This window comes from Pleurodeles waltl, chromosome 4_2, assembly GCF_031143425.1.
Source record: "Pleurodeles waltl isolate 20211129_DDA chromosome 4_2, aPleWal1.hap1.20221129, whole genome shotgun sequence".
Taxonomy (NCBI): Eukaryota; Metazoa; Chordata; class Amphibia; order Caudata; family Salamandridae; genus Pleurodeles; species Pleurodeles waltl.
This window is the reverse complement of record NC_090443.1, coordinates 1,002,853,613-1,002,872,139: the sequence shown is the minus strand read 5'-3', so window position 1 is coordinate 1,002,872,139 and position 18,527 is coordinate 1,002,853,613. Positions and strand designations below refer to the sequence as shown.

Here is an 18,527-nt window from a genome sequence, read left to right as displayed (position 1 = left end):
TAGTTGGTGGGGACAGTGATTGCCATGGTGTTTGGTTGTTGGAGGAAGTAATGAGCATGGCCTGTACCAATAGGAGAGAAGGACTGTCTAGGGGTGTATTTGTTTTAGGTCTTGATTGTCCTTGGTGTATAGTTGTGGAAGTAGGGATGGCAATGGCATGTAGTTGCTAGAATCAGGGATGATCAGGTTTGTAGTTGGGAAGTGGAGATTGCCATAGTTTGTAGTTGATGGATTAAGCAATGATTGTAGTTTTTAGTTGTGGAACCAGGGATGATCATGGTTTGTAGTTGCTGAATAAAGTAAGGATTCTGGCTTGTAGTTGTTGGTGGCAATGATAGCCACAGCTTGTTGTTTGGAAGACTCTGATGGCCATGGCTTACAATATCAAGCCGTACTAGTTCTGGAATGTAGATTGTGGAGACTGTGGTGTCCATGGCTTGTAGATCTAATAAACAGCCATCGGCTCTGATCAAAGGCTTTTTAGAGCCTCAGGGAAAACAACATTTCCCCATTTTAGTGTTTCCACTCTTATAGAGACAGGACCATATCAGAGGTATTTTGTTGCAGTCAGAGACTTCCTTATGGTGGTATCTGAAGGGTTCTCTCTACTATGACCTTAATGTAGTGTCAGCCTTGACATTCACTGTGCATGCCTTTCTGAAGGCAGTGCTGTGGTTATGGAATAAAGTTGTCAGAGCAAGAAGCAGTAAATGCTGTCGTGCTAATGTCAATGTGGTAAATTGTGAGGCATGAGTCATGCTGGTGAATCTTTTGTATAAATCAAATGGAAGTATCAGTTTAGGAAGTCTTCAGGGGTACTACCTCCTCAAGCAGCACTGCCCATAATTGTTCAAAAGAATAGAAGACTATCATATCTGTGCATCTCGAAAAAGCTGTTGGTTGTAAACTTTATTTTGTCTTTTCCAGTTCCACAAGTTGCGGATGTCGATCGAGGAGAGTGTGCCCACCCTGAGATCATCCCAAGCTCAGGTAACAGAGTCCATATCTACAATGGTCACTAAGCAGCCATGTCAAGGGTTTCGAAGCTTTCTTGCATCTTGAAAGCGCAAACCTCTTAGATGAAAATGGAGTAGGGTAAAATCATTGTGAAGGCAAGAATTAACTTGTATTTTTTATATTTTCAAAGAAGTTTGCTATGGTCATGGATGTACAACAGAGGTTTCTAGTTGATTCAATTGCAACCGACCTGATTAAATCTTCATAAATAGCCTGCCCGGTAGCAACTCAGTGCAATCTGTGGCGTGTGCTGATGCCCTTGGTTACCTTGAATGGAAACACAAAAAATGGACAAATGTGGAGAGAGATGGTAGCCAAAGACTTTTGAGCTGAAATTAACACTCAGCCCCAAATGTTCAATCTAAAGCGCCAGTTATGAAGATGCTCAGCAGTAGTAGGCCTCCTCTGATAGTAGACAATTCTGTAGAACAGTAGCAGAACAAACTGTGAGGCACTGCAGTGGTGTAAAGTAGCCATGGCTTTGTAAAAGTGGTCATGGCCCATGTGTTCTAGATCAGTGGTTGCCAACCTGTGGTTGGGGGACCACTGGGGGTCTGAGAAGCCCCCTCAGGGGGTCCGCGACTGCTTAGAAAATGTAATAATTTTAACAGATTAGGTCCCCAGATTTCAGTAATGTCTCAGTGGGAGGTTCCCCCATTCCAATAATGATTCAATGGGGTGCCCCAGGTTCCAGTAATAGTGGGGGTCCACAGAAGTCAAAAGGTTGGGAACCACTGTTCTAGATGACAATGGGTGATCAAGAGCTTTAAGATCAGTATTGAAATGATGCAGCTATCTTTTCCCACCTTTAAAATCCATCGTCAGATTCCTTGGCCTAGGCTGCTTGGACAGCTGCTGTTAGGTAGCTACAAGAAGTTGTATATAACATGGGGCTCCATAACACTTCTCAGGCTGATTTCAGGCCAGGTAGATGTACACAGCTGTTAGTGCGAGCTGCTTTGGATGATTTGCAGCAGGAGATGGTTGGTGGAAGAGTATGTGTCCTCTGCAGCTCGTGAAACCGCTGACCACTCCTCATGCTTGAAGGTAAAATCCACTGGTTATCACTGTCAGGGACTCTGGACTGAAATTTCTTGCTGATACTAAGAGAAATTAAGTGGACAGGGCTACTTCAAGTTTATGTTCTATCACAGCTGCTATTTGCTGCCTCAAGATAGACATATCCAGCTTGCCATGCATGCTGTACATGTGTAGTTCAGGCAAGAAACGTGGAGGCATACGTACAAGCCCTGTGCCCCTCTGGTCCATCACTTTTTGTGATACACCGGGGAAGCATGGTGCAGACCCATGTCCACAAGGCCACGCAAAGCCACTTTGCCATTGCCTTACACTGTGTCAGGGAGGCGTACCATGGGGGTTGGGGGGTTTCTATGCAACACCCATGGATTTTGCCACATTCCCAGATTTACAAGAATATGTAAACCTGGGTATACTTCAGAACTGTGCACCTCCCCATTCTGTAGCACACAGAGAAAGAGGAAAATGACTCTCTGGGAAAAACAATACTGCCAACAATGCATACACCTGCACTGGTGCTAGGCAGCAATTTGTGCAGCAGTGCAGGGGGAAAGGACAGAAGTGCACTGTATCTTGTAATTAAGGTGCATTTCTGCCCTTTGTCTATAGTGCAGGGTAGCGCAGCATGGTCACTTCAATGTTTTTTTATATATATATATATATATATATATATATATATGCATTTTGTTGGAAAACATGAGGTAAGACACTTAGGGCCAGATGTAGGTAGGTTTCCTTTTGCGAGTTGCAAATTGCAAATCCCAGCGATTTGCAACTCGCAAAAGGAAATGCAGAAAGGTGTCTCAGACACCTTCTGCGACTCGCTATGATGTCGCAAAGACCCACCTCATGAATATTTATGAGGTGGGTCGCAGTTTGCGACCCCATAGCGAGTCTAGGCACTCACGGGGATGGTGGCCTGCTCGACACAGCAGACCACCATGTCCATGACTGCTTTTAAATAAAGCAGTTTTTTTTTTTCTCTTTGCAGCCTGTTTTCCTTAAAGGAAAACGAGCTGCAAAAAGAAAAAATACCGAAACCTTTTTGTTCATAGGACCACTGCCTGCTCTGAAAAAATATTTTTGTGAGCATTCACAAAGGGGAAGGGGTCCCATGGGGACCCCTTCCCTTCTGCGAATGAGTTACCATCCACTTCAAGTGGATGGTAACTGCGAGTTGGTTTGCGACCGCGGTCACAAAGCAACTCTACATCGTGATGCGGTCGCAAATAGGAAGGTAACACCCCTTCCTATTTGCGAGTTGGAATCACATTTTGCGAGTCGGTACCGACTCGCAAAATGTGATTCTGCATCGCGTTCAGCCTTTTGCGCCTCGCAAACTGCGTTTTTCGCCGTTTGCGAGGTGCAAAAGGCTACCTACATCTGGCCCTTAAAGCTGCCTTTAGGACAAACCTAAGAAAGTAATAAGAAAACAAAGGGATAGATAGGATACATTAAACATGAATGAACTAATTGTCACTAATGAAAGAAAAACAAGAAAGAACGTTCATTGTAAACAGACAATAAATTACCAAGGTTATGCCTCTACAGTGTATGTAATCATAAACATTTCAAGAACCATACACAGCAAATCACCTCTACCATTTAAAAATACCTCACTTCTAATCGAGCTACTTAAATCTTCTAAAAAGCAGTTTTATCCTGCTGAGTAACACCAACACTATACTTTGAGATTTGTGTCCCTCTGTATCCCTCTGGGTGACACCAACACTATACTGTGAGCGTTGTGTCCCTCTTTATCCCTCTGGGTGATACCAGTGCTATACTGTGCGCTCTCTACCCCTCTGTATCCTGCTGGGTGACACCAACACTATACTGTGAGCTTTGTGTCCCTCTGTATCCCTCTGGCTGGCACCAGTGCTGTACTGTGAGCTCTCTGCCCGTCTATATCCTGCTGGGTGACACCGGTGCTGTACTGTGAGCTCTCCGCCCGTCTATATCCTGCTGGGTGACACCGGTGCTGTACTGTGAACTCTCTTCTCCTCTGTCTCCCTCTGGGTGACACCGGTGCTGTACTGTGAGCTCTCCGCCCGTCTGTATCCCTCTGGGTGACACCAGTGCTATACTGTGCGCTCTCTACCCCTCTGTATCCTGCTGGGTGACACCAACACTATACTGTGAGCTTTGTGTCCCTCTGTATCCCTCTGGGTGACACCAGTGCTGTAATGTGGACTCTCAGCTCCTCTGTATTCCTCTGGGTGACACTAGTCCTGTACTGTGAGCTCTCCGCCCCTCTGTATCCTGCTGGGTGACACCGGTGCTATACTGTCAGCTCTCCGCCCGCCTGTATCCTGCTGGGTGACACCGGTGCTGTACTGTGGACTCTCTGCTCCTCTGTATCCCTCTGGGTGACACTAGTGCTATACTGTGAGCCCACTACCCCTCTGTATCCTGCAGGGGGACACACCAGTACTATAGTGTGAGCTCTCTCCTCCTCTGTATCCCCCTGGGTGACACCAGTGCTATCCTTTGAGCTCTCTGCTCCTCTGTATCCCTCGGGTGACACTAGTGCTGTACTGTGAGCTCTCCGCCGCTCTGTATCCTGCTGGGTGACACCAGTGCTATACTTTGAGCTCTCTGCTCCTCTGTATCCCTCTGGGTGACACCGGTGCTGTACTGTAAGCTCTCTACACCTTTGAATCCTCCTGAGTGGCACCAGTGCTCTACTGTGAGCTCTCTGCTCCTCTGTATCCTCTGGGTGATACCGGTGCTATACAGTGAGCTCTCTGCCCCTCTGTATCCTGCAGGGTGACACCAGTACTATAGTGTGAGCTCTCTGCTCCTCTGTATCCCTTTGGGTGACACCAGTGCTATACTTTGAACTCTCTGCTCCTCTGTATCCCTCTGGGTGACACCGGTGCTGTACTGTGAGCTCTCTGCTCCTCTGTATCCCTCTGGGTGACACCAGTGCTATACTGTGAGCTCTCTGCTCCTCTGTATCCCTCTGGGTGACTCTAGTGCTATACTGCGAGCTCTGTGCCCCCTCTGTATCCTCCTGGGTGACACCAACACTATACTGTGAGCTCTCTGCCCCTCTGTATCCCTCTGGGTGACACCAGTCCTGTACCGTGAGCTGTCTGTCCCTCTGTATCCCTCTGGGGGACACCAGTCCTGTACCGTGAGCTCTCTGCCCCTCTGTATCCCTCTGGGTGACACCAACTCTATACTGTGCGCTCTCTGCCCCTCTGTATCCCTCTGGGTGACACTAGTGCTATACTATGAGCTCTCTACCCCTCTTTATCCCCCTGGCTGACACCAGAGCTGTACTGTGCACTCTCTGCCCCTCTGTATCCCTCTGGGTGACACCGGTGCTGTACTGTGAGCTCTCTGCCCCTCTGTATCCCTCTGGGTGACACCGGTGCTATACTGTGCGCTCTCTGCCCCTCTGTATCCTCCTGGGTGACACCAACACTATACTGTGAGCTCTCTGCCCCTCTGTATCCTCCTGGGTGACACCGGTGCTATACTGTGCGCTCTCTGCCGATCTGTATCCTCCTGGGTGACACCGGTGCTGTACTGTGAGCTCTCTGCTCCCGCTGGGTGACACCAGTGCTGTACTGTGAGCTCTCTGCCCCTCTGTATCCCTCTGGGTGAGACTGGTGCTGTACTGTGAGCTCTCGACCCTCTGTATTCCTCTGGGTGACACCGGTGCTGTACTGTGCGCTCTCTGCCTCTCTGTATCCCTCTGGGTGACACCAGTCCTGTACTGTGAGCTCTCTGCTTCTCTGTATCCTGCTGGGTGACACTAGTGCTATACCTTGAGCTCTCTGCCCCTCTGTATCTTTGAATATACAATGTAGGCTTAATTTTACAGCTCTGTCACAATGTTTATGTTGGTTTAATCTTTACGGATTATGACTGTATGATTGTTTTGTATTGACTTTTTAAATCACAAATAAAGGGGCATATTTATTAAGAATTCTCACAGCGCCGTTCAGGAAGGCAAGTAGTAGTTTTGTTTGACGTGACTGGAAGACAGGTGATGTATCTGCTAAGATATGATGCTTCTCAGCTCTCTCCCTGTGCTGTCACACTTGAAACTGTCTAGCACCATTATGCAAGGCTGCTTGCATCAAAGGCAGGATTATTTTGTGCAGAAAGGGATACCTTCCTCCCCAAAACAATCCTCAGACGCATTGTCTTCTTTCTATGTCTGCAGCAGAATGCATCACGCATAGAAGAGAAAGTAACAATGAGAAATAAAGGTTGTTGTCCTCATTATGACTCTGTTTGGTAAGCACTCCATTTTGGCGCAATCCAGTTTACAAGTTTTTGTAATTCTCGGTTTGTGTATAAATGCATGGGTGGAATCATGAGAACGCCTGTGGTCTACCCATTTAACACCTCCCTGGGGTGGAGCAACGAAAGGCTTTGTATTTAGTAAAGAGCTCAAAACCATGCAAAGTGGCTTTGTGTGGCTTAGTAAATGGCAAAAAAATATTTTTCATTGGGGCTGTGCCACAAAAGTTATGCAACCCAAAGAAAAGTCATAGTAGGTCAGCCCCAAAGTTTCTCAAAGAAGAAGATTTTCAATATTGGAGACCAGGGCTTAACAACTTGTTTTAGTGGTTCCTTTTAGTTTTTGACAACGTTCTAACAAGCATTTGGTCATCCTTTACATCCCTTCGATTCCCATAGAATTTCCCCCGAAGTGTTGGCAGAAAATAACTTTGATTTTATGGGACCCACGCGGGGTGTTTTGAGTGGAATTAAACACATTTTAGTCTTAGTTCACTATCATTTGGTAGAGATTGTATTAATCCATGATGCAAAATCCCACAACTTGTAACATTATTAAGTTATTGGATGTTGCTGTTCTAATTAAAGATTACACTAAGACAATGACATAGTATAATAGTATCCAATTTGTGTCACATGAAATAAACAAGTACAGTGCATCCAGGGCATCCTTAGGGGACCATAGGGCAGAGCAAGAAATCTAACGCATCGAAGCCGATGTTTCTGTTTCTTGTAAATGAGGCCCTGTGTGTCCAAGAAGATGCCATGGGACATGTGCAGGAATACAAGTGTCTATGTGTACATGGAGGTGCTGTGGGGAAGAGCACAAGTCTTGAATGGCTTCTTGTTATGGTCTTTACCAAAAACTGTCACACTACAGTCAGGTCCCTGCTTCTCTTGTCTCGCAGGTAGATCTCAGCCCCCGGCTCCAGCTGGACCGCGAGTACCGGGAGCGCCTGCAGGAGATGTCTGAAGCCCATGAACGCCACCTGGCCGACATCCAGGAGAGGAACCGGGCCCTGGAGCTGCAGAGGGAAGGTGAGTTCACACAAGCAATGGGTCGGCCAAGATCATTGGGTACCGGACTATAAGGTAGTTAGTGCCATGTAGAGAGGTCCTTCGGTGATGACAAGAAAGGCTTCTGGAGGCTGAAGGCCCAGGCACCACCAGCAGCACTGGATCTGCACAGACAATGAAATGAAGTAACTTATAGAAGTAATAACTGATGGTTTCTTGCACTGCCATTTATTATGCACATTGTGCTGTTTCCAGTTGCTGTGATGCAGGTCGTGCTGTTTCGTACATCACTGGTGCCATTGTTGTCCAGCTTAGGGTTATGCAATTTAGCGACCAAAGACGGATAACAGTCTTATTTGCCCTTAATATGATTTGAACTCATTACCTGCAGGTGGACAAGAGGTCATCTCCAAATGTAGGACATTTTAATTTCGCGTGAAGCGTGTCAGAGGAAGTGAGTCTCTCCTGTAACAATTTTCACGCCAATTAAAATGTCCTACTTTTTAGGTTGAGCGTTAGCGTTTGGTCTGCTGTATACTTTTAAGTATACTATACTGTGAGTTCCAGCATTTCCATTTGTTAGTTGCAGTGTCCTTCAAAAATCCTTGCTTGCTAGTGGTCAGTTCTGCCTCTTTGTCCTGCCTTTTTTCACTTTGGGAGCACCACAAACTACTGTGTAATTACGCTATGTCCTGTTGATCTCTTCTGTAAGGGACTATTTTTTTTTAGCATTTGTCTGTTTCACTTCAACACTGTGGGTGCTTGTTCAGTCCCTCCTCCCCACCAGCTCCCTTTGAAAACATAATAAAACAGAGGGGGGCTTTTCCAGGGCCAGCTTGCTCTCCCTTCCCTGTTTTTTATGTTGTGTAAACATGATTCAGTTTCTCGTGCATATTTTTAAGGTCACGTTAAAACACGACCCATGTGTTTATGCGAGTTGAGCTGTAAAGCTTATTGTTTTCATCCCCGTGTGCGCTGAGCAGTAAAACATGATCCATATGTTTATGCAAGGTAAGCTGTAAAGCTTATTGTTTTCATCACCGTGAACGCTGATTGTAGCTCTCCATTTAGTAGACAAATATACACATTTATCTTGCATTTGCTCGAGTTAGAGCTATTAGCTTTGTAAACTCCTAACCAGACTTTTCTTGTTTTAATAGAAAGTACCTAAAGCAATTAAACCACCCAGAGAGGTTGCCTGCATTATACACGCCAAGGCAAACAGAAGGGATTTTCTGTTGCGTTCCCCACTGTGCTGCAGGCCCCTCTCCCCAGCGCAGGAGACTGAACTATAAGATTTGTAAATGATTATAGAAAAACTGAATTTTCGTCAAGTTTTTTTTTCCTAACATGAGTAATAATAGAAGAGGTCAGAAACAAACAAATAACAGGGTCGGTCAAAAACATGCTCCAGTGCCAAAAACAATGGCAGTTTGCAGCCCTGTCTCGATGTAGTCAATGTGTACGTAAGTGCATTCGAACCACAAAGGGGAATCCATGAGAGAAACATCTACACCCCCGGGGACACCGCAACACAATGCAGCCAGTTAATTTAGTTTGTTCATTTTGTGAGTGAATGTTTGTGCATTTGTTTCACAAGTGAATTGCCCACACTATTTATTGGTGCTTTCACTTAACATGCAAGGGCACAGTTTACCAACAACATTTCCACTGACGCACTTTCTTTCTGTTCTGAATCATCCGATCTACATTGGCTTTCAGTCCGTCGTTATGTCTTACTTCTGTTTTAGGTGTGAATTACGTTTGAATTTCCAGGCCTTATTTAGAAAGCATTTACTGTGAGTACTTGTGTGTTATGTCCACCTGATTTCCTCATGAGTTTCCAAGCATAAGCCATGCTTACTCACAGAAAAAACTTGTGAATGAGGTCTGCGTGGAAGCATGTCATACTCTGAAAAATTAGATGTGGGGGCTTTTTAGGTCGAGAATCGCAGCACGCAAGCACTGCTTTTTCGACGTGTTGGTATGTATCTGGGCTTTTAACCACACCCACTGCATGCCCATCACTATCTCTTGTTCATGGGTTTACCCTTCAAAAATCCTTTATTTTCATTGGTAAATGCTTTACGTTTGTCCCTCCTTGGGGCGGTTTAGTTACCGCCTTGGACATCGCCTCTGTTACATGGATAACTGCACATTTGCCCTTACGTTTGACTGCAAACAAACTTCTTTTTCCTTTTGTGTGCTCCTTCACGCTGATGCCGTGGGACTTTGAAATCAGCCTGCTTATGTGAAACTGTTTTACTTTTCATTTTCACTTTATGTGGCAAGAAGAGTCCAGTTAGGAGTTTACAACACTAATAGCTCTAACTCGAGCAAATGCGAAACCCATTGCATTGCAAATGCTTGCTTTTTTTTTTAAGAACAGACTTTATTAGGTTTTGGTACACATGTAAGACTTTGGAGATCCAGAGGGACCTGACTTGTGATAAAGACATAATATCAAGCATGTGGTAGTAAAAAACAAATACAAAGTCAAAACAGTAAGGAAAACAACTTGTGCAGACCAGAACGCCCCCTGGTCCCTCAACCAGCCATGCATCAGCCAATGTTTAGCTATCTGCGCTTGTGCACCCAACCCCCGGTGCAGGCCGTGGTGTTGAATGTTGTCATCAGTCATGAGGGCGTGTTGGCTCCAGGACAATTCCCCATGTAATCTGCCCAACTCTCCCAGCTCTTATAATGCTTCTGGGGCAGCCCGTAGATTTATACAGTGCTACCTCGAGCCTCATACAATGGTCCACACACCTTTTCCAGGCTGCGGGCTGGGGCGAGGCCTCAGTCTTCCAATGGTTCACTATATCACGCTTTGCTAGAGTAAGGCCTAGAAATAGGAGTGTACATTTGTACAGATTTCCCCCATTTCCCTCCATAATATGGAGAAGGGCCAATTTAGGGTATCATGGTATGTCCAGGAGAGAACCTCACCCAGGCAAGAGAGTACCCTGTGCCAATACACGTCTTGTGCCAGGCATCTCCATACAGAATGTAGGAACATGCCCTCGGCTGCTCCACAGCGGAGACATTGAGGTGAACGCTACTAGGCCCATATGCCACAAGTGGTGGCATGTATAATGTGCCTGTAATGGTACATTGCGTGGAGGTCCATGGGTTCCATTTTGAGAGATGCAGGATGCAAGTTGAAGACATAAGGAGGTAGAGGAATCTCCCCGGACAGAGTTGTGTATTGCTGCATTCCTGTGAGTAGGGTGGGACACTGGAGAGGGAAGGAAGGGAGTCTCCCTTTACACTTTAAAGGGTGCTCTTTGATTCATTGTGAGATCACAAGGAAGGGGCCTAAACATCTCAGGAAGCAGATGGGGTTGATAAGGGAATTATTAAGAGCATGGCTGGGAGCTCAAGGTAAACTTTTTGAAGCATATATTGAATGCATTATTCACTCCTACCAGAGTGGTCAAGACCTGTTTATGGCCTACCGGCCCCCGGGGGACTGCAGTGCTAAGACACTTTTGACTTGACTATAAGGCCCTCATTTACAAAGCCATTGCGCCACTAGAATGTCACTTTTACCAACGTTTTGGTGGGCATATTCCATATTTGCAAAGCGACGTTAAGCCACTTTTTGTGGCTTAATGCCACTTTGTAATACAGCCCTTTTACACACATCACTTTGCGTGAAAGGGGCATGCAATGGGTGTTGCTGTGGGCATTCCGCTGCAACACCCATTGCATTTTGACGCTGCCCCAGATTTACGAGGATTCATAAACCTGAGGCAGCTCCAAAAACTCATGGTGCAATGAGGAGAAATACTTTTATTTCTCCTCGTTTTTACTTTTCCTATGTGTGCTGCGTTCTGAAGCACAATTAGGAAGAGCAAAACGCCATTAATGATTGTTTATGTGCAGGAAGGTGTCCCTTCCTGCACATAAACAATCATTAAATAATGATGATTTGCTACTCCTATGTGTGCTGCATTGTGACTAGCAAATCGCCATTTTTGATTGTTGTTGTAGTAAAGTTAGACATTTGGTCTAAGTTTAGACTTTTGGTCTGTTTACCTTTGTGAATCGGGCCCAAAAACGTTTCATTTTTAGTAAATACTCCCATTCCCTCCCTATTTCTACCTTACCATTTTTATGAAAAAAGCACATATTTTGCCTTCAATTACTATTCTATTTTTATTTTTGAGATTCATTATTATAGGCCCCAGGTATGAGTTTGATGTCCAGGGATACAGCGGCTGTAATAATACTGTTGACTGCTTCCGGTTTTAGTATAAAGGTTAAAGCTTAAGGCATCATCTCCTGAGATTCTAAAGAGGACTCTTTGCGGACCCTCCATTTGAGGCTTGCTTCAGAAGGATACCCATTGTATTCTGATGCCATCTGATCTCTCCTCAGACATCCGCAGGAGGCTCTCGGCCTTTGCCAACCAGGGTTCCTCCACCTCCCACATCGAGCAGATGCTGCTGGAGCTCAAGACTCAGGAAGAGAAGAACCAGCTGGCCCTGGACGCCCTTAGGGACCAGATTGGGCTCATCCAGGCAGATTCCAGGTGAGACTGTGGAGTGGGCGTGGGGAAGCTGGCACTTTTGAGCATCTTCCTGCAGTTAGTAAATACTTATTTCCTCCATCCATTCATCCATCAACCCACCCACCTTTCCCGTCCATCCATTTTCTACCCCATCTTTTCTTTTTTTTCTGCCCTCTTTTCTTTTTTTCTAACCAGCTTTCTTTCTTTTTGCCCCTCCTTACATGTTTTTTCTTTTACTTTTCTGCATTATGTTTGATCTGTTTCCCTCTTTGTTCTTTCTTCCTCACTGTACTTGGCTCCTACAGCCGTCCTGCCTGTGTATTCCTTTACCACAGGGGTACTCACAAACATTTTCACAGGAGCCAAAATGTTTTGCCTATGATGTGCCAGAGAGCCACATTGATGCCAGTGAGGTGGCGGTTGGGCAAGGTGGTTGGGGGATTGGCAGTAATGTAGGTGTAAGCAAAGCAAAGGATATACATCTAGTGGCTGAATTGCACTTTGTGAAATAAGAAAACCTGGGAATGATCCGGACTTTCTCAAATTTTGTGATCCTAGGCAATTATTTATTTTCACTCTCCATCCTTTGTCTTTTTTACCACATATAAAAGAACCCCGAAATACATGATTTCAGGGTGTGCGCTATACAAAACCTGCTCCTGTGTTTGATTTAATAGGCTATAATTTTGTTCATGTATAATAGGAAACCAGGTCACCCGAAAAGTACACATAACAACTGACTTGCCTCTTTACTTCACTATTGGCATTGTTGTCAGGGGTGGGGAAAGAATTCGTATTTCTAATTTCAAGTTTGAAACCTATCACTTTTAAATTAAACGTCCTCGATCCACTGATATAATAAATTGTGCTTAGGTAAAAGGTTCTGCATGTTAACTAAATACACTTTTTTGAATTTTGTATCGACCCGTAAAAGTTTTACACTTTTGCAGCAAGGCAGAACAAAACATTGCCTTTGGGACAGGGGTTACACCCTCTCCCTTTAGAAATAGGTGTTACAGGCACAGGAGGGGTATCCTCCCAGAGCCTCTGTAATGCTTTGAAGGGCACAGATGGTGCCCTCCTGGCATAATCCAGTCTACACCGGTTCAGGGACTCCCGGTCCTTGCTCTGGCGCGAAACTGGACAAAGGAAAGGGGAGTGTCCACTCCTCTGTCCATCACCACCCCAGGTGTAGTGCCCAGAGCTCCTCCAGAGTGTCCCTGGGTTCTGCCATCTTGTTTTCAGGATGGTCAGGGAACTCTGGGAGCATCGAGTAGCCAGTGCCAGCAGGTGACGTCGGAGACCCCTCCTGATAGGTGCTTGCCTGGTTAGGTGACTACTACCCTTCTCAGGGCTATTTAGGGTCTCTCTTCTAGATTTTTCCTCAGATTCAGATTGCAAGATTCCAACAGGAACCTCTGCAACCTCTGCTTCACCTTCTACTGTCAGATCAACCACCGAACTGCTCCAGGAACTCTACAACTGCAACAAAGTATCCAAGAAGGCTACTGCAACTCTGTAACTTCAGCTCCTGCCAACAACTGCAACAGTTTCCAGGTCGCGCACACTCCAAGGACTGCCTGTCTTCATCCTGCACCAGAAGGACCGAAGGAATCTCCCATGGAGTGATGGAGTCACTTCCCTGCTTCAGCAGGCACCTCTCTGCAGCGACAACCGGTATTCTGGGTCCCCTCTCCTAGCGACAAGCGTGGATCCTGAAACACAGATAGTGGACCGAATTGACCCTGACTGTCCAAAGGTCCAGCTGTCCAAATTTGGTGGAGGTAAGAGCTAGTCTGCCCGTGCCAGACAGTACCCCTGTGCACCAGGTGTTTTGCAGCTCCTAGGGCTTCTGTGCGCTTCTCCAAAGAATCCTTCATGCACAGCATAGCCCAGGTCCCCAGCACTCTATCCTGCGACGCTCAGCTCCCTGAGTTGTTCTCCGGTGGCGTGGCATCCCTTTGTGTAGTGCTACGACTACCGCGATTTGCAACTCCTTTGTCCCCATGTCCTGGGACCCCTGTGGGTGCTGCCTGGTCTTCTGATGGCTCTCTGAAGTGCTGAGAGCCCCCTCTGTCTCCTCAGTCTGAGTTGAGACCTCCAGGTCCCTCCTGGGCCCAGGTAGCACCTTTTCCCACCAAACGCGTCTTTTGCATGAGCCAAGGCTTGTTAGTGGAATCCAACAATGAAAACCAGCCTGCATCCATCCATTTGACATGGGACGTCTCTTGTACCAAGCAGGAACCCGCAGCTGTCTTCTTTGGTGCATCTCTGACTTTTTCTTCTAACTAGAGGCTCCTCTTTTGCACCGTCATCTGGGTTAGCAGGGGCTCCTGTTACTCCTGGACTCATCAGCTGTTTTTGGACTTGGTCTCCTCTCTTTGCAGGTCTTCAGGTCCAGGAATCCATCGTTGGTGTCTTGCTTGGTTTTTGCATTATTCTTTATCACGACTTCTAGTGTGTTCTGAGGAAACGTGCTGTACTTTACTCCTGCTTTCTGGGGCTCTGGGGTGGGGTACATTACTTACCTTTGGTGTTTTCTTACACTGCCAGTGCCCCTATACTCACTACTCTTGCCTAGGTGGGAAACCGACATTCGCATTCCACTATTTTAGTATATGGTTTGTGTTCCCCCTAGGCCAATTGTAACCTATGGTGATTATCACTATTTGCACTATTTTATGGCTGTTTAGTTACCTGCTTTTGTTTACTAGTTTATATTTTATGTATAATACTTGCCTCCTAAGGGAGTATAGCCTCTAAAATATTTTTGGTCTTGTGTCACTAAAAGAAAGTACCTTTATTTTTGGGAACACTGAGTATTGTCTTTCTTGTGTGTAAGTGCTGTGTGACTAGCCTGGCTCCTAGACACTGACTACATTTCACTAATAAGGGATAACTGGATCTGTATAAGGTGTAAGTACCTTAGGCACTCACTACAAACCAGCCCAGCCTCCTACATTTGGTACCTGTTTCTGAAGTGAAGCGTAGGACTTCTTAGTTATTTCCTTTCTTTAAGACCAATTAACCTTGGAATAAAAGATTGCTTGTCTATGTAATATCTTTTGATTTTTAGTGCCAAGTCGAGTAAACATTAGCCCAGTGCTCCTGTCCCCCAATGGGCTGCATGTAAGGCCCGTATTTATACTTTTTTTAGTGCCGCATTTGCACCCCTTTTTTACACAAAACGGCGCAAACCTACAAAATACAATGGCATTTTGCAAGTTTGCGCCGTTTTTGCGTCAAAAAACGACGCAAATGCGGCGCAAAAAAAGTATAAATACGGGCCTAAATGTCAGGGAAAGGACTAATCAGAGTTTTAATTAAACTCAGATTACCATCCTCTACCACCCAATGTAGCTGCTAAAGTGGGGTGTCCACAATGCCTGGCCTGGGGGTGGAAGGACCACTCAGTGTCACTCCATCCTCCTTTCACTGACACTTACTTCTAAAATGCATTAGGTAACTGTGTACAGCAGATGCCTTTGCAGTCAGCAAATCCTCAGCCCTAGCTGGCCAAACATATGCACAGACATAAATCAGTGTCAATAATGTTGTGATGGCTGAGAAACAAAACTATTGAGCTCACACTTCACTACTGACAGCCCGAGGCTAGCTTGGTAGTTTTCTGGTTGCTGTTGTGCAGAGTGGGATGTGTGGAAACCAGACACTTCCAGTGAGTGAGAAGTCTATAGGGACAGATAAAGTTTTTCTGCAGCCCATGTACCTAATAAAGTTCCGTTAGAGAAAGTGAAAACGGCACAAAAAGGGAACATGAATCTGCTACTCTTTCTGCAATATGCAGAATAGTATTTATTATATCACTTCTTTAAAACCAGAGCAGTGTAAAACCAGGCTTTGAAGAGGTGGATGGTGGGTGCTGACCTCCCCTCTTCCTGGATGGCAGAAATGTGAGGGAAGTGTGGGGTTGGAGATGATGGACCACCATCTCTCCTGCTTTCCCAAGGTCTTACTCTATCAACTGGTACATCCCTGTGCCTCAGGTGGGTCAGCGTAGACTAACTGTAGACAGCTCTCTGTGTTGGCAGTGATGTTAGTTTTGTGCTACCGCCAGCAGAGCCTTTGCAGTCGCAAATAAGAGAAGACTGCCCAGAGCTGAGGTTGGGAGGGGCAGCAGGGGACCAGGTATAGTTCTCTAATATATAATATAATATTTATCTCTCTTTTTATTGTATGAGAAAAGCGAGGGAGTCTGAAGGATGGTGGATGAAGTGAAGAAAGTCTGAGGGTCTGGGTCCCATGCTACACAGCTCCAACATTGCTCCTTTTGTATGTGATGTCACTTGAAACTCCTGGGTGGAAAACAACTCGATTATTGATCATTTCCCAACTATAATTTCACATGGCCCACAACTCTTGGTACATCCCAACTAAAAAGCTTTGAGCAGAGCTTGATCCCTTGGAAGTCTAGACTGATAGAAAGCACTCGCCAAGACATTGCCGCTGAAAGCTTTCAGAGAGGGGCCAGTGAAACATCTCCTCACTGTTGATCAATTCTACCAGGGCCACGTGTCGCTGACAAAGCAAGAGGTTGCCTAACCCTCAATCTTCGTCCAGGATCAAACTTTTTGTGAAGGTAATACCTAAGTACTTACAGGCATTGGCCCTTTCTGATTACTTACCCAACAACCACCAGGGAAAATGTTTTTCTAAAAAAAAAGAAAAAAAGCTAATTTACGAAATCTAGCAAAAATAGACTTACCAACTGAGGTGCCCACAACTCAACATTATGTCTGAGTAATGTAGCGAGAAGGTTATCTGGATGTGCTGCTGTGCTGAGGTCCATAGACTGTAGGACCCTAGCAATATTGCTGGAGTGAAAGAAGTCAATAAGGGTCAAATCCCTACATATTACCCTTTGACTCCTCCCTCTTGGGTTATACCTTTTGGACTGTTCATATGTTCAGAACTTTTATTGAAACTTCATTAAGTTCTTTAAGCATCAATGCTACTGGGTATGCCTAAGCCGCACACACGCCACTGGAAAGGAAAGCACCCTAGAACATTGTAGTGTCCTGTAGGAAGAGATCACAAGTGGGCAATGATCACTCCTCTCGGAGTATATGACCTTGGAAACCCTGAACTGCTGGAAGTCTTCAACATGAACAAATAGGTAATCAGTAAGGAAATTGCTCGCTCCCACATAAAAGGTTTGTGGAAGAGGCAGCTCTGGCAACAAACAAAACATATGAACTTCAGATACTACTTCACCAAATAGTTTTGCAGTGTTGCTCATGAATAACTGGGATTAACCATTTTGTACTCTGGAAGTTAGCAAAACATCTTCCGTATTTCAATCAAACTGAGTCATATGGATTGTCACACCTCCAGTTAAACTAGTATTGCAGAGTAGTGGTTCACTCTGTTTCCTAATGTACATATCAATTTACAAGCAGCAGAGTTATGATATAATTGTTTTTTTATAACATCTTTTTATTGGTTACAATACATTCATCAGAAGAACAGATACCACCGCCATTTTCAGATAAGTGAACAGATACATCTAGCATATCTATTGGGCGCCAGCCCGATAAAGGTACAGTTTCAACGGGACGATTCTCTGTCAATTCAGTGGACATCACTTACAGTGTTACAGTGGGTGCCACATTCCGCTGCCATCATTAGGGGGGCAGCACATGGACTACTTCTGTACACATTCCACTTGCCCCAAATCTTCCTCCATTTTTCCAGGGCATCCCCTGCTCTCACACACCACCTTATTTGCCACCATACACCAGTACATATCCTGTTTCCATTCACTGAGAAGCGGTGCAGACTGCACGCCCCACGCACAGGTTATATTTCGCTTTGCAATCATTAATCCTAGGGTGACCCAGATCTGCTCCGTGCGGCCAAGGTTCGTGGCCTCCTAGACATTTAATAGGCACCACTTTGGTGAAGGGGACAAGCCTCAACCACAAACACTGTCAATACAAGCCACCACTGCTCTCCAGAAGGTCTTGTTTGCTGGGCATGCCCATATAATGTAAAAAAGGACCCCACATGCCCACATTGCTGACCATAGGTAGGGTCTGGTCCCTTACTCATCTTGACCAGGGTGCTAAGGCAAAGGTATGCTCTGTGCAATGTTTTGAGTTGCACTAATCGAAATCTTGTGCGGATCGCTGCCTCTTTAGGGGAGGCGAGTGCCTCTAACCAGTCCTCATCTGTCAGGTCTTTCAGGTCAGCCTCCCAGCGGCTATCCAAGGGGAGGAGAGTATCAGGGGAATTGTTGATTAATTTTCTATAGGTCTGAGAAATCGCCTTTCGGCACATTTGGTCGTCTAATAGTCTGTTTTCCAATGGTGATGTTTCTGGGAGGTCCTCCCCTTTGGGAATCGCTGCATGGAGTGCATATCAGACCTGTAGTTACTGAAAAGTTTCTGTCGCCGCGAGGTCAGATTCCCTCTGCAAGTCGGAAAATGAAAGTATAGCTCCATGGGACCAAAGATCCCTTATCCTAGAGATGCTAATCAGATCCCATTTATCGAAGTCTAGCCTCAACCCCAGCTTGCCCAGTTTCCCAAAGTCCCTTAGTGGTGTGGCCTGCGTGGCCCTTTCACCCCAACCCAGTGCCTTGAGTGCTGTATGCCAAACCTGAACTGTAAGAGCTGTTAGTCCTGTGAGAGGTAAATATTTCGGGGAGTGTATAGTGCAC

General features: G+C 45.7%; 1 protein-coding gene across 1 annotated transcript in view; it reads left to right on the top strand.

The window, feature by feature from the left end:
- The window catches only part of CCDC17 (coiled-coil domain containing 17), a 136,612-nt gene that overhangs the window by 11,895 nt on the left and 106,190 nt on the right, over positions 1–18,527 (top strand). The window contains exons 3-5 of the mRNA XM_069233232.1: positions 928–990; positions 7,224–7,353; positions 11,716–11,869. Of these exons, the coding sequence (XP_069089333.1) occupies positions 928–990; positions 7,224–7,353; positions 11,716–11,869 (347 nt within the window). The remainder of the gene's footprint in view (positions 1–927; positions 991–7,223; positions 7,354–11,715; positions 11,870–18,527) is intronic.